General features: G+C 33.6%; 1 protein-coding gene across 1 annotated transcript in view; it reads right to left on the bottom strand.

Moving 5' to 3' along the window:
- Positions 1-8975: 8975 nt before the first annotated feature.
- LOC124354901 (aldehyde dehydrogenase, dimeric NADP-preferring) overlaps positions 8976-17753 on the bottom strand; it is a 99693-nt gene continuing 90915 nt past the window's right edge. The window contains exon 12 of the mRNA XM_046805699.1: positions 8976-9761. Coding sequence (XP_046661655.1) covers positions 9738-9761 — 24 coding nt within the window. The 3' untranslated portion in view covers positions 8976-9737. The remainder of the gene's footprint in view (positions 9762-17753) is intronic.

Genomic DNA, 17753 nt, shown 5'->3' with positions numbered 1-17753 from the left:
TCTGAATCTTGTTGTTATTTATTTATTTATTGAGTCCTAGTTGTTAGTAAATAACTGTTGTTGAATAATTTGTTGATTATATTGTTACCATTTAGCTCTACTGTTGTTAAATTTCCTTTTTCGAGCATTACTCATGTAAGTCGGATTTGTTAATATTATTCACATTGTGTGTTTAAAAACAATAAATGATTCTGATTCTGGTGGAATAATTATGTATATTTGAGAATGAATTGAAATTTGCTGTGTTTTTGTTGATCATAATGAGTGTCTGGTATACATAAATTGATGGAAAAGTAAGTAGTTTTATGTCTCTAAAACGGGGCTTGCAGGATGCATCATACTTAGTATGCTTTATTTTACAAATTTTTTAAATTATAAAAAGCTTGTTTACTTCAAGTGAATCACCCTAGAATTTGATGCCATATGTCAGGTAGGAATATACGAGTACATATGCATAGTAAACTGTTAACAGTGTTTAGTATCTACTTTTGAAGACAGAAAATAAATCAGATAATATGACTTACTAAGCTTATTCGATAATGAAAGAACATGCTGTCTCCAAGAAAGACTCCCATCAATGTGAACTCCTAAAAAAGTTGTATTTTTTGTTATGTTAAATGTTGCATCTAGGAAGAATATGTCAGATTTAGAACTATTGTTTAATTACATAGGGTGAAAAATTACTGAGTTTTTCCAGTATTGATTAAAAGATCATTTGCTTTGAAACAATTATTCATTTGTAATAAATCCTGAGAAATAAGCCTGCTTAGTGTGATTTTGTCATGATTAAAAATGAGAGTAGTAGTATTATCAGCACACGTAGTTATACGAGGGTCTTCCAGAAAGTAAAGAACGATTGCGCATCACGGGCGGCGCAGTTCCCCCACCACCGCGGTAGATAGCTTGTTCGTTACGAGCTCCTCCCGTTTGTGTTCAATGGGGTGATCGTGACAGGCGGAGAGAAAGAGTGGGGGCAGAGCCGAGCAGTACCGATAAATCCCGAACATTCCTGACAAACCCTGTACATGCGGCTGATAGCGACCTCAGTTCGGAACGGTTTCTGATTTCTATTATCTTACGAATTAATGAGTCGTTTTTATATCCGAATTAATGAGACGTTTTATATCCGAATTAATGAGTCGTTTATATATCCGAACATATCTGCAAAACATAGAAATTATATCGAATTAATTATATTAATATTGAACTTTCTTTATAACTCCAAAGATACTTTACAAAATGTGAGATGGTGCACAACGAATAAAATGTCATAATCTAGAATAGAATAGAAAAAATTATTTATTTTCTTGAAAATATGTACAATAGTAAAATTATATAAACATCATTTATACCTTAAGCACAAACACAAACATTGCTCCTTAGTTGTAGAACAACAATTGACATGAGAATAAAAATAAAACAATGTTATACTTTTTATTAAAGAAATATGAACATGTCTTTTTTTATTTTAATACAGCTAGGGTAAATCAATAAACAAAATTCAAGAAAACAAAATAGGACCTCAAAAGGCAAGGAACTGCCTGTGTAGAGGCTCCAACTTTCTTAGAAAAACAAAAGAAAAACAACACTCAAGCAAATGAAATTAACAAATAAATTCCAAATACGATAAATCTACCCATTTAAACTAAGCTTTAATAAAACAAATTTGAATAAAAAACACATTATATAATTTTCAAAGTCTAAAGCTAATTCAGTATACATAAAAATGCCGATAAATATAAATTATAACCATATCCAGTTATCTTTTTGTGATATTGGAATATATTCAAATTAATAGGACAAAAGCAACATATTATAATGTGGAGTCCTTAATTTGTAGTAAAATAAATTAATAATTACTTAACCAAAAACATAATTATAGAAATATGACAAAATCAATGACAAACTAACCTGACTTAAATACCTAACATAGCACGTGACATAATTAATAAATACAAAATTATCCTAATTATATTATATTACTGTACAGATTTATGATACAATTATACAATTTTATACAATTTATTGAATTTATTGTGTTGTCTATCTGTCAGCTGCTGTAGATAAAATATTAAATCAAATAAACACGAAAATGAACTAAGACCTTGCGTCGACAACGAATATGATTTCAGCTTAACACATTCAAGTTGAAATTTGCCCCGAATGTTTTTACCTTTGTGGGTGTTACAAGCCCCAACACCCCTCTATTTGGACTAAATTTAAGATAATTTTTGTTAGTAATTTTTGTAGATTCAAAATTTGTCTATAGATTATTAATATCATTCCATAATTTACTAAAATCAAACTATTCCACAAACATGATATACATTTCTCTGTAAAATGTTTTCGCTCCCTGAAATTTGCTGAAATTGGCTATAGCCATTTAAGCCTATATGTCCATCCAGCTATATGCCTAAACTACAAAATAAACCAGCTAAATGAAAAATGTGGTTCTGTTATTGTAAACTCTAGTGGTTACTCTGTGGTTATTTAAAACTCTGGTATTTTTATACGTTTTAATCTGAAAGCAATTTCATCTTTACAGTACCCATTACAAAATCAATTTCTCCAACTTACCTTTGGAAGTTATTGGCCGTAGATTAACATTACATTTAATGAGAAACACTTCAAATTATTTAGTTTAAATATATATAATATATATATATATATATATATATATATATATATATATATATAATATATATGATAAACTAGTGATAAGTCAAGCCAGCGTTTTCTACGCCAGGTGCAGGGTTGCAGTATTGGTTGACTCATATCTCCTTTCTGTGGCATGTCCTTTGATATCTTATCTATTTTCTTTTGAGAACTTTAGTATTTGAAACACTTTGTTAAGTATTCATTATTTTAATAACCTCAAATTATTACGATCAAGTTTTAACTTATAGCAATAGCAATATATTTCTCTGTCTGTTTGTTGGGATATATAGAGAATGAGAAATAAGCTATAGACTTGAAATTGTGCATGCAACTTCGACCAAGCCTGATAAGTGTCATTTTGTGTCGTCTGGCGTACGCGATTATAATGCTGATCTGATCTATAAGTACATGGAAATTATCGAATAATTTCTAACTAATAGTAATGTAACCTACAAATTATATTTATTTGATTAAGGCAGTTGGAAAATGCAATGAACCAAATATAATGTTACGAAACAATTTTATTGGTTTACATTTTAATACGAAAGATGCAATTAAAAAACTCAACATAATTGTTGATTTTGTGTTTGAAGACCCTGAAGATAAATTCTTTAACTAGTATGCTAAGTAGGGCTCTTTTTAATCCTCCTGGATGTTTAATCCACCCTCGAATGTTTTATAGCTTACGCCACTGAATGTAACGAAGTTACTTTGTTACATTAGACTTCCTTACGTCTTTTTTGGTATTTCGATACTCCGTTGTATTGGTTTATTTGTATGTAGACAAGAGTAATTGCCTGCCATTAATTACGTTGTAAAATCACGGTTCAATGAAATAATTTAATTGCGCTGCATCCTGCAGCATCCAGCTTTGAAAATGTAATATATATATTACATTTATACATATACATACATATACATATTACACCACCAGGCTCTATTAAATTCAGAGGAGTACAGAGCGAGAACGCGCGGACTGCTTATTCCACTATTCTAATACGCGGGCTATCTCTAGTTGGCAGGAGGGGCCCCTCCATCCCCACTTTTTCTCTCCGCCTGTCACGATCACCCCATTGAACACAAACGGGAGGAGCTCGTTTGTTCGTTAGCCACACCTTCTGCCTCAGTGTGAGCTGAGTAGCGGCACCGTGAGGTCACGTTTGCGTCTCCTGTGAAAGTTTAAAATGGCGGCGTTAATTGAAAATCCCGCCAAGTGTGAACTGCGTAGTGTGATACGGTTTCTGAATGCACAGAATGTTCGACCTATTGAAATTTATAGGCAAATTAAGGCAGTTTTACGGTGACAATGCGATGAACGAGTCATCAGTGAGAAAATGGTGCATTCAATTTAAGGAAGGTCGAACTAATGTGCACGACGAGGAACGAAGTGGAAGGCCGTCACTCGTTACTGACGAGTTGGCAGCGAAAGTTGATGGAAAAATTCAACAAAACCGTCGTTTCACTTTGAGTGGTCTAGTGGAATTTTTTCCACAAATTTCAAGGTCGCTTTTGCACGAAATAGTGACTGAACGTCTTGGTTATCAGAAAATGTGTGCTCGTTGGGTGCCTAAGATTCTTACTGATGTCCACAAGACTAAAACGGATGGGAGCAGCTCTTGAGTTTTTGACTCAGTATGACGAAGAAGGTGATGCGTTTCTTGACCGCATCGTAACGGGTGACGAAACTTGGGGTTTCCTATCGAACCCCGGAAACAAAGCTCCAGTCAATGGAATGGCATCACTCGAATTCACCAACAAAAAACAGGAAAGAAAAACCAAATTTGAACACCATGAAATTGATGGCAACAGTTTTTTGGGACCGAAAAGGCCTAATCCATGTGGAGTTTCATGCCGAGAGGCGAAAACAATCAACTCAGAGGCCTACATCGAGACCTTGCATCGGCTTCGCCGCGCTATTCAGAACAAACGACGCGGAATGCTGTCGTCGAAAGTGGTGCTGATCCACGACAATGCTCGGCCTCATTGCAGTGCACGAACCAAAGCAGAACTCAATTCTTTCAAATGGCAAATCTTCGGACACCCTCCGTATAGTCCAGATCTTGGCTCCGAGTGACTATCACTTGTTTCCAAAGTTGAAAGTGTTTTAGGCGGAAAAAAACTTTTTGGGTGACGAAGACCTCAAAGAAGGAGTAAAAACGTGGCTTCATTCCTTGGCGGCTGAACAGTATAACGTCGGTATAGAAAAACTGGTGCCACGCTACAACAAGTGCCTTGACAGTTCGGCGATTTTGTAGAAAAATAGAGTAAGTTTATAAGTATTTATAAATAAATTTTCATGCTCTTATCTTTTGTTTTTATTGACTTATAACAAAACGTTCTTTACTTTCTGGAAGACCCTCGTATTAGTTTTTTTATATTCGCTGGCAAATTATTGATGTAAATAAAAAAAACAACACTGGTCAAGATAGAGCCCTGGGGATACCCCTAAACTAAGTGTTTGTCCTGAGAACAGGATTCGCAGAAACAGGATTCATTGTATTTTCTTGAAGCTTGTCAATAATGTCATTCATATGTTGGATTTTTATTTATTTTTTATTTAGTTCTTCTTTATAATATATTACCAACTTCTTACACAAATCTACAAAATCTACACTGTTGGAAACATATTTAATGTGTAATTCATTTTTAGACTGTGTTCCTGTGGATATTAGGGTCTCAGAAGAGGTATATTTTAAGCCTATGTCATCCTCATCCAAAGCGTGAATCTTGAGTTTTAGTGAATATTTCATGATCCTTATTTAGTTATATTACTTTTTAACAGTACAATATCTTCTTTCAAGTTGTCAATCTCTTTCGTAAATCTCTCTCTTCTTCTACCAAGCGCAAAGATGTTTCTGCTTTTTTTTTTTAATTTAAATTGATTATTAATACCGTATAATTCTGTGAAAGTGTGCTGTTCCTTGGTTGTGAGTTATTCAGAGTACTTTCTGAGCAAAAAATGTCTTCATGTATTGCTTGGGCTTGGAATTTTTCTGCTTTAACCATTGCATTTTCCAGAGAGACTGTAATTTTTTTCTTTGGTAGTGTTTGCTCTTTTCAAGCAGTCAAATCACTTTCTTTACAGGTAGCAGTTTGTTCTGTTCCAAAGAAAACTACATTGAATCTTTTATTTTCAATCCTAGAAATATAAGCTGGCCATTATTGGTAATTTCTATCTTTAGCGAATATTACTTGATTTATGGAAAACAATTTTATCTATTAAATTTCAAACAAAGTAACAATTTATGGATGGTAATAGCGTGGAATTTATTGCTTAAAAATATGAAAACAATATGAAAAGTCTTCAATGGCAGAGTTGTTTTCATTCATTGAAGTTGTTTTTAATTAATTTAAAGTAAAAGGTTTGGGAAAGTAGAAGCTGTGATAACAATGTTTATAAACATTGATATTGTCATTCAGAGCAGCTTGCTATTATTTGATGGTACAAAGCTCAGAAACTTATGTAGTCCCTTCTTATCTGATCTCCATAGACCTAATCACTTCATTCCTGAACTCACAAAAGTTTTATGTCTTTATTGTAGTTTGAAACGATGGTAGGTTATTACTATAATTGTTAACCCTGTTTTCCGGTAGTGGTGAGGAACCACGTGGCGATCCCGACACCAAACCTAATTATATTCCCTCCAAAGGCCCGGATCGGTCATTATGCTGGGACACTCCTCTAGCCAGCTTTGATTTTAAATGCCTGATTAATATTACCCCATAATTAGAACCCCCTAGAAATTTAAACATATACTGACCCTCGATACCTGACCCATGCTGCATAACAATCGTGTCCCTAACATCTATGCAAATTTTCAGCTTTCTGGGAATTAATGCAAAGTTACCCCTATTTTTTGGCTAAATTGACCGGACTAAAAAGAAATCAAGTTCATTGTATCAGTATTTAGAACTAATCTGTTTTTAATGAAACAAATGTTGCAATTTATACAGTTTCAAATACGCTATTATCTCTAATTCAGTTTGTTTTGCCAAATATGATAAGGTCTGAGTCATCTGCAAATACGCAGAGCTGGTTTTTGTTGTTTTCTGGATTACTAAGGTAATTTAGCATGTTCTTTATATAGCATATGAATAATAATAGAAAAAAGTCTCCGGGATAGTAATTGATTAGGATCTGCTATGAGCATCTCACAATTACAAACTATATAATATTGAAACATAAGAAAATAAAAATATTTATAATCTAAAAAATAAGAAATTTCTTTAAAAATACAGCTAATAAGTATTTAAGCTCTTTATAATAAAAAAAATCCAAATTCGAATTTGACATGTTAGGCTAATTCTACTGCCAATGTTCAATTAAACTGTCTGTTGGAATACTGAATGTAAGAAGAGAATACTGGACTGAAACTGTTCAGACAGCAGCAGATATTGCTCTCTTAATTCAAATTTATTTTGTACTCTGTTATAATACAAACACTTTTGTAAATTCATAACAAATCCTATATAAATAATTTTGTAGATTATACACATGTTTATTGTCTTATGTTTTAATCAAAATAAACCTAAGTCCTGCAATAGGTAAGGATATTATGACCACAGTTCAACAATGTGGTGTTGTAAGTAGCTGATTAGAGAAGCTAAAATTAAAACAGCTGATTGTTGTGGCTTATAAACAGTGGTGTTTCATAATGACAGTGGATTTTTTAGGTAATCGGTTTTGGAAAGCGCATTATCTCCCTCATTTCTCAACCGATTTTCTTAAACTTGGTATTATTGGATTTGTAATTAAATTCTAACTAGATAATATTCTTTATTTGTAGTTTCTTAAATACAATGACACCATTAAAATTTTAATATTTCTTGTTTTAAATTGTTTTGATTTTAAGATTCTTTGAATTTAGTAGGTTGAAGAACTCGTTTAGTGAGTTCACTGGTCGTTCCACTAGTCAGTCTCAAAGCTGCCTTTTCAGTCCAATCCCTCTAGCATTCTTGATGTTGTCTGGAAGCGAGTTTAGGATTTTACGGCTGATGTAGGAGGGTTTTTTGCTGAACTTAATCATTTGCTATTCTTATACTGTATGAATGAAAATCCATATTTCTGGGAAGGTTGAGATATTTGAGTACATCACAACTATATAGATGTAGAGTGCTGTGACTGTTGGAAGCTTTAGGGATTTAAAAGCTTCTCTGCAGCTGTCTGTAGCTTAACTACTTAAAATAACTGTGACTTTTTTTATCATATGGTGTTTTTAAGATATTTCCACTTTAAAACTGTAAGAAGCTGCCATTTTGAAAATAAAGCTTGTACATTATGATTTTTTCTGTAATTAGCTCTTTAGGTTATAAAGCTATCTATATACCAAGTTTAAATATACTACAACAAGCCATTCTTAAACTAAAAATACTTAAATTAAAAGCTAAATGGTGTCTATTTGGGTAATTATTGAGTTTTTGAAAGTTTGAATATGATATTTTGGTCAATAAGAAGCAGCTCATATATTGCAGCTAATTATGGAATAACTTACTAGTGAATCTCAAAATTTGTGAAATAAAAGAACTTTCAAAAAAATGTGAAGAAGTGGTGTATTGGCTTATCTATTTAATAGGGTGGAAGAATACTTACAATAAATGGCAATGAAGTGTACTGAAATAACTTGGAGAAATGAAAAGGTTTTATACATACTGATTTGATTTAATTTAATTTATATTGTCTCAAAATTATTTTTATGTAACCTGATGCTATCACAGTTCTTTATAAATCTGTAAATAAAACATATTTTTATTATATGATATCTAAATATTCTTAGAAAAAAAAAATAATTGTCAATCTCTTTTGACCAGTTAAAATTGAAATGATCTAGCTATCCTCAGTGCCGCATTTCCCTATAGGCCCACTAGGCCCAGGCCTAGGGCGCAAAATTTTAGGGGGCGCATAAATTTTATAGTACACAAAAGAAAAAAGTTGCGGCGGCGGGTGGTGTTGGCGCTCGGCGGGGCGGGTGGCCAAGGTCAACTAGGTCCGGGGTGCGACGTTGACTCATTCATTGGTTCATTGCTTTTATTTATTCAAAACACTCCTATATATATATATATATATATATATATATATATATATATATACTATTGTAATTATCTTTCATCAAAATTACGTAATTAAGAAATTTACTGGATTTCTACGTCAGTGTAATCAGAGTCCTCGGGGGGGGGGGGGGGAGGGGGGCGCTCTTTGGTCTGTAGGCCTAGGGGCGCCGAATTTGTAAATGCGGCCCTGGCTATCCTATAAAATAAAAGTGGATCCAATATCCAATAGTTCAGAAGTAGGAAGAAGGCAACTGAATTGAAACTAAAAATACTAATACAAATTATTTTATAGCAGACAATAACACTAATTCACATAGAAGTATAAATGAGACTTTTTAGTTTTTACAACTAAACAATTACTGTTTCACTATACTAAAATTCTAAATAAAAATTGAATAACAAAATATTTAACAATACAATAACATTAACAGAATAACAATTATCAGACCACTTTATTGCAGTGAGCATTGGCATTATACCTTTCGAGACTGATCGCATCGGATATTAAGGTCCGTGCCATTAATTTATTGCTACCTAAAAAATCACAGCTAGATTATAAACCTGTTACTGAAGATTTTTTTAACATATATCCTTATTATTATTAAAATTCAAGTCATATAAAGTAAAAGTACTTAATATTATGTAACAAAAGCTTGAGGAAATCCCTAGATCATATATATTTGATTTGAATTTAGAAGTACATTTATGTCAATTAAAACAAAAAGACCTAATCTTGATGGATTGAGAAACCTTAAAAATCTACATATAATGCTTACAACGGTGTTATAAATTTGTTCATCCAATAAAAATTGATACGTTTTGACATTTACTAAGTGAATACAAAACATAACATTAAGTAATTATGTTAATTTATTTACAACAAAGAACGTTCTGAGGAACGTTCACATAATGAAAGTATCGGAATGTGACAGTTATGACTAAAGGAATGTGAATTTACAACACAAGAGTCATAAGGCACTGACGGTAACTTTGGTCCAAGCCTGGAGAGATGATGAATGGTGTTCAGATCATCACTCCTCACCTGCACCATTCATCTGAAATAAATCAGGACATTTTAGATAAAGTACTATTATAATGAATCTTGTTTAATGATCATACATACCTTTTTGCAATTTCATTAATTTTATATTATCAATTTAAAGTTTCTAGCCTATTACAGATGTTTGAAGTTTTCCTCAACAAAATATTATATACACTAATTACAGCTGATCTTCAGCCTGAAATTACATTTTACTAAAAGTTGTTGAAATATTTAAAACTTACAACCCAAATACTAAATAAATAACTATACAGTCTGTAATATTGAAATGTCTTTCCATTACATCATTAGGTATATTGTGCCACATGCTTTATTATATAATCTGATCGTACCCAAGAACTCCAATCCAATTTTCGTTAAAAATTTTATCATAAAGATTCATAGATTACCGTTTGCTGGCACTTCATCTTTCAGCTTCAAAATTTAAAATAAACAACATCAATCAATAATATAGATACAACTATGGTTATGAAACAAATATGATAGATAATATGATAAGAAAACCAAAATCAAATAAGAAAATACTCAGAAAATAAAGAAAAAAAAACACATGATTAACCCCTTTAGTGCTGTAGAGCAATGAAAAAGTTTGTCCAAAAAATGCCAGAGATTTCTTTCAATGTACTGCTGAAAAATGCTAAGTATATTTCTATTAAACTTTTCTTCTATTTTCTTTACAGATAAATTGTTTGATTAAAAACACATAAAGCATGCATATACTCATTTACTATATATAAAAAAACATATGAACACTCTTTCCAGTTTAATATCCAAAATAGCACTTGAAAAATATTTTCTCAAAACAACTGATACTACTACATACAACAACTAAAATTATACACATACACAACAAATTATTTTATTACCTAAAAAAACTGTAAAGATCAACACAGTAACCCTATTTTTTCTCACAGGCCTAATCTAAACTCATAACATTCAAACACAGTTTATAAAATACACAGGATATCACTGAGTTCTGAATAAGTGAGACTTCATTTAGAATAAGTTTGCAGAAAAATAATTTTCCGTCGTAAAACTATAAAATAAATCTTATATTTAAATGTAATTTAATTTTAAAAGTAAAAACGTAAATATATTTACTCGTATTTCTTCAGTTTCACATGAGAAATAGCTCTTTGAAAAAATATTGAAGGTTATTTTTCAATTACGGATGTTACCGTATGGGCGTTGGTACTAAAAGGGTTAAAATAAAGCGTATCCTACTTTGGTCATATAGGGATAGTGCTAATGGATTAAATGGCTGCCAATCTTCGAAAAGCTACTTATAACTACTGGTATTCTGATATAATAAAATAAGGATATTTAACACATCGCATGCGGTGCGGTCACCGTCGACTGACTATGTGTGCCATTGTTTTTTTAAGGGTTCAATGGTTCAGCCACGCTCATATTCAGTGCAGTATTTTTACCGCAGTCAATGTGTTAAAAAAAGGTGATAACTTAATTGATCCTTAACCAATTTTTACAAAATTGATCTCATTAATTTGGTGCTTACGCAAATACTTTATTAATTAGTTTTGTATTTGTAAAAATATCAATTGCCATAAAATTTGATATTAAAAATAAAAAACTGTCGCCCTTTTGAAACTGTAAATAGTATAATATTTTAATTTTTACTATTATACTTAAGCAAACTTACAATATGTGTACTGTAGCTGACACCATTAAAAAAATTCAAATGTTTTTATATATAACACAGACAGGCAAACGGAAAACTAAGGGTTTTTGGACGTATGTTGGATTTTTTAAATTTTCATGTTATGAACCAATTTCTGATCACCCATTATGAGATACCCTGTAATGTGAAAATGGGACAACCTGCATTTATTTACAGGATAGGAGTACGCCGCACTACATGTCCCATAACATTCTTCGTTGAAGTTTAAGCAAAGTTTCAAATTTATAGCTCATTTTATTCTGATAGTTAGGCTTCATGTATTACTATGATGTCATATATACTATGATGATTGTACTCAGTTTGTTTATAAATTTATTTATGTGATTTTCTCATTGTCACCATAGTTATCCACAAGGACATTGTAAGAGTGTTCACTAACACTCAGTCAAATCCCATAGAGTGACATGCACCACTGTAGAAATCAATGTTGCTTATATAGAAATGAAGCTTAATGCAAAGATTGAAGTCTATAGGCCAGTTCGTTTTCGAGATATTGTGTGAACAAACAGACAGACAGACAGAAATAAAATGTTTCTAGCCCCTGGAGTGAATTTGTGCATGAGCTTATCTCCTTTGATAACAATTAATTGTGGACTTTGAGCAACTGATGATACAGTCTGTAAATAGTCAAAGCACTTTCTAGACGACATATTTAAATTTATTATTTAATAATTTGTACTATTGGATGACTATGTGAGTCTTATTTATTATCTCTGAATTATAAAAGAGTTAAATCTGAAAAGTTTGAGAAGTTTTGTACAACGCTTGGTATGTACTTACATTGTGATTTAATTTATTATCCAATACTAGTGGAAGAAGTATCTAATTAAAAATAAAGATTAACTACATTTTATTGGTGAGTAAAATTTGTTTATACCGGATTTCCATAAGACTCTATTTAACTTAAGTAAGAGATGACATATAAAGTATAGTCTTATCTTTGTATTTAATAAAGGTATAAAATTTTAGTAATGCACAATTTTTATTCTAATTAAGTAAGACCTGCTTTTTTTTAAGTTTGAGGAATATCATCTCAGCTTTCAAAATGTGGCTGTGCAAAATGTTAAAACTGTAACAACACACAAAAATGAGAGATTTATTGAAAGAATAATAAGAATGGTAAAATATGGGTTACTTTTAAGTAAAAATATCAATTTAGAGTTTATTTCTCCATGAACAAAGCAATAAAGGTTTAACTGATTGCAATCTCTCACTTAGAATACACAAATTAAATTACTAACATTGTTTAACTGCTGATTTATAATCAGCTCATTATTACTTTTAATAGCTGAAAGTAGTACTTGTTGTTTTCAACTTTATTGATTTGTATCTCCTTGTAACTATTAATTATTGTTTACGTAGTAATCAATATGGAATTTTTGTGTGTAAACATTTAGGCTGTAATGTATTTATCTCAGTCCATAGTTAACTCTGTGAAAGTTGTCAGGTTACAAGGAACATGAATGTTGCATGTCGGCCTTTAACAGTATATTTGGTAAATTTGAAGAAGATGTTTTGTATTAAGTTTTAAAAACAAAAATTGTCAGTATAACAGCCATAACCAACAAAATAAACACAAGAAAAATTAATAAAGCATATACTTTTAAATTCTTTGAAAATGCATAAAGAACACACTCTACAAGTCAAAGATTACCGTAAAATGAGTTAATTTAATAAATAAAATAAACGACAATGGGCTATTAACTATGAGCTGTTAAATGAATCAATCAGTAGATAAAATAACATTAATTAACTCGATTAGTTTATTTTTAAGTGAGAAATGGTGCTAAGTAAAAGTTTATTATTCTGTTATTATTTTCCATAGCAAAACTAATTTTTCTTTTAAAAGTAACTCGTATTTCAATATTCTTATACTGTAATTTTTTTTTAATATCTTATAAATAAAAATGAATCGCAAAATGTGTTGGTAGTGCAAATCTCGAGAAACGGCTGGATTAATTCGGTTAATTCTTTTTGTAAAATGTCCATTGAAATCCGATGTAGGTTTTTATGAAGAAAAGGTTAAGAAAAGTTACCTGAAATATTTTGGAATTCAGAAATAATTGTAGTTTTTTTTACGTTTTGTAATTCAAATTAAACTGGCACTAAACAGCTGTTGACAGCTATAGTTCGACAAACTTTCTAAAACATCTGTTTTACATTTAAATTTTATCAATAATAAGTAAACAGTGCTTGATCGGTAGTGTAATGCAGATAGTAAAATAAAACATTAATATATCAATTTTAGTCCAGATTGCGCCAGTGAAGAATTAAAATCATCTAATGCATTAAATACTGTTATAAAACAACTTAATGAACAAAGTTATAAATGTTTTTACAAAAGTTACTTTTCCTTGACATTATATTACATTTTAACAATGGCTTGTGGAAAAACAGAGGAATGAATAATAACATGCCTCAACGATTCATTCTTTCCCTGGCTACAGTTCAAAAAAACAAGTGTAATGTAAAACTTTAATAACGATTTATTTTGGAATGTTGCATAACCTTAATTAAGGATTTCCACCTTATACCGAAAGTACATAAGAAGTAGGTAGGAATTTCCCCCTAGGTCGTAATAGGCTTTACAGTCCTACTTATGTGTGTATTTTCTTCATCACGATAAGGCAAACTCAACTATGTCAACACGATTTTGACCAAAATAGATTTCCGAGAACTAGTTAATCGAACGTATATAGTTTGATCAGGTCAATATGGCAAGCTAAACTGTGACATAGTAGTGTAAAGTGAATTTAAATGGTCTTAAATAGGCACTTTTTAACCGAAGTAGGCATCTCGGGTCCTACGTAAGTATATATATTTTTTCTTCGTCAGAACAAGGCAAACTCTACTATGGTACTGGAAATATCTTAGACCTGAAATATATGACAAGGACTGGAAATATACGCTTTTTTGACCGAAGTAAGTTTCCAAGACCTGTGTGATCCAAGATTTGTGTTTTCTTTCTCGGGATGACAAGGCAGATTCAGCTGTGACGTTATGTATATAATTAATTCGAAACCAGAAATGCTCCACACAATGCTAAACATGATATAATAATTAAGTTTAAATTCTGATATACTATTTACCATGAACTTAAATAATATCTACCTGATTATGCCTACTTACGTTTTAAAAATATTATAGGACTCCCGTTCATATTACATCATAATTGCTTTTACTAAGTAATATAAGGACTTCGGTTCTAAAGATTGCGTGTGAAGTCGCAGGTAACAGCTAGTATTTTTATAAAAATAGGTACAATTAAAATTTTACAACACATAAATTTTATATTTTTATTGAATACAAAGACATAATTCTTTTTCTAGAAAACACAAACAGGTTGATAAAAGTTAAACTACGTAAGATAGGATGATATTTTGAAAAGTCTTACTTTTTTAGATCTGATAAATCATATGGTGAAGTTTGATACAGTAATTCATGGATATTTCTAATCAGTTTACAAGTTTTGGCCAACTTTGGATACTTAATGCTTAAAACTGTTAAAAAAATATAAATTGTCGCAAAAATTAGTAAAAGCTTTTGTATCTACAATTTGGTTCTTCTCCTATAGAATGTTAGGATAAAATATAATCACATTACATAGATTCCTACCAGGCATTAAACAGTGATTTTTGATCATGACGACACTGATTTGAGTAAAACCAGTAATAGCCATTAAAACCACTTGTGTGGAGAGATAGTACATTTTGCCAAAGATTATGAATTACATTCTCTAAACAAAATACACAAGTATCTTAATACACATGAAACTCATTCCACTTGTCATGACCACATTTGTTGTAGTTAGTTTAGCTCCTTACACTGTTAAAGATCTTTACATGGCAATCTAAGCATTTTAATATTGTTTGCAGGTTATCAATATCCATATCATTTTACTTGTTTTTTTGAGTAATACACTTTCAATACCATATAAAAATATATAGGAAAGTCATCAATTTAGAGTTCAATGGCTTATATAAGGAATTTCATTTGCCTTCACTTTTGGTAACCTAGAATAGATGGAAGCATACAGTTACACACTATACAAAAGAACGTCATTACAAGCTAAGTGTTAATTAATGAAGCATATCACCATTCATCCACAATGGTTTAGTTAAGTTCGAATTAAAGTCAATGTAAGCTCTAATAATCAGTACAGGAAGATCTGTATGGCACTATTACTCTTCATAGAATAAATAATATTAAAACGAATTGCCGCTTTCTGCCCACCCTGCCATATCTCCCAGTGTACATTGCTCTAGGATACAGGCATACCGAGTGTTGCCCAGTTGAGCAGCTGTCACCCTGTCTTGCCTTATCCCCCAGTGTACATTGCTCTAGGATACAGGCATACCGGCTATTGCCCAGTTAAGCAGCTGTCACCCTGTCTCGCCTTATCCCCCAGTGTACATTGCTCTAGGATACAGGCATACCGAGTGTTGCCCAGTTGAGTAGCTGTCACCCTGTCTCGCCTTATCCTCCAGTGTACATTACTCTAGGATACAGGCATACCGAGTGTTGCCCAGTTGAGCAGCTGTCACCCTGTCTCGCCTTATCCCCCAGTGTACTTTGCTCTAGGATACAGGCATACCGGGTATTGCCCAGTTGAGTAGCTGTCACCCTGTCTCGCCTTATCCTCCAGTGTACATTACTCTAGGATACAGGCATACCGAGTGTTGCCCAGTTGAGCAGCTGTCACCCTGTCTCGCCTTATCCTCCAGTGTACATTACTCTAGGATACAGGCATACCGAGTGTTGCCCAGTTGAGCAGCTGTCACCCTGTCTCGCCTTATCCTCCAGTGTACATTACTCTAGGATACAGGCATACCGAGTGTTGCCCAGTTGAGCAGCTGTCACCCTGTCTCGCCTTATCCCCCAGTGTACTTTGCTCTAGGATACAGGCATACCGAGTGTTGCCCAGTTGAGTAGCTGTCACCCTGTCTCGCCTTATCCCCCAGTGTACTTTGCTCTAGGATACAGGCATACCGGGTATTGCCCAGTTAAGCAGCTGTCACTCTGTCTCGCCATATCCCCCAGTGTACACTGCTCTAGGATACAGGCATACCGGGTGTTGCCCAGTTAAGCAGCTGTCACTCTGTCTCGCCTTATCTCCCAGTGTACATTGCTCTAGGATACAGGCATACCGAGTGTTGCCCAGTTGAGTAGCTGTCACCCTGTCTTGCCTTATCCCCCAGTGTACATTGCTCTAGGATACAGGCATACCGAGTGTTGCCCAGTTGAGTAGCTGTCACCCTGTCTCGCCTTATCCCCCAGTGTACATTGCTCTAGGATACAGGCATACCGGGTATTGCCCAGTTAAGCAGCTGTCACTCTGTCTCGCCATATCCCCCAGTGTACACTGCTCTAGGATACAGGCATACCGGGTGTTGCCCAGTTAAGCAGCTGTCACTCTGTCTCGCCATATCTCCCAGTGTACATTGCTCTAGGATACAGGCATACCGGGTGTTGCCCAGTTAAGCAGCTGTCACCCTGTCTCGCCTTATCCCCCAGTGTACATTGCTCTAGGATACAGGCATACCGAGTGTTGCCCAGTTGAGTAGCTGTCACCCTGTCTCGCCTTATCCCCCAGTGTACATTGCTCTAGGATACAGGCATACCGGGTATTGCCCAGTTGAGCAGCTGTCACCCTGTCTCGCCTTATCTCCCAGTGTACATTGCTCTAGGATACAGGCATACCAAGTGTTGCCCAGTTGAGCAGCTGTCACCCTGTCTCGCCTTATCCCCCAGTGTACATTGCTCTAGGATACAGGCATACCGGGTATTGCCCAGTTGAGCAGCTGTCACCCTGTCTCGCCTTATCCCCCAGTGTACATTGCTCTAGGATACAGGCATACCGAGTGTTGCCCAGTTGAGCAGCTGTCACCCTGTCTCGCCTTATCCCCCAGTGTACATTGCTCTAGGATACAGGCATACCGGGTATTGCCCAGTTGAGCAGCTGTCACCCTGTCTCGCCTTATCCCCCAGCGTACATTGCTCTAGGATACAGGCATACCAAGTGTTGCCCAGTTGAGCAGCTGTCACCCTGTCTCGCCTTATCTCCCAGTGTACATTGCTCTAGGATACAGGCATACCGGGTATTGCCCAGTTGAGCAGCTGTCACCCTGTCTCGCCATATCTCCCAGTGTACATTGCTCTAGGATACAGGCATACCAAGTGTTGCCCAGTTGAGCAGCTACCACTCTGTAATGGGAGGGGGAGGTGAGTCAATCCCTGGGACAGACATAACACATTATGAATAATCATAGTTACAGAGGTTATAGTAGG

This window comes from Homalodisca vitripennis, chromosome 2 (genome assembly GCF_021130785.1).
Source record: "Homalodisca vitripennis isolate AUS2020 chromosome 2, UT_GWSS_2.1, whole genome shotgun sequence".
NCBI lineage: Eukaryota > Metazoa > Arthropoda > Insecta > Hemiptera > Cicadellidae > Homalodisca > Homalodisca vitripennis.
This window is presented reverse-complemented; position numbering and strand designations above follow the sequence as displayed.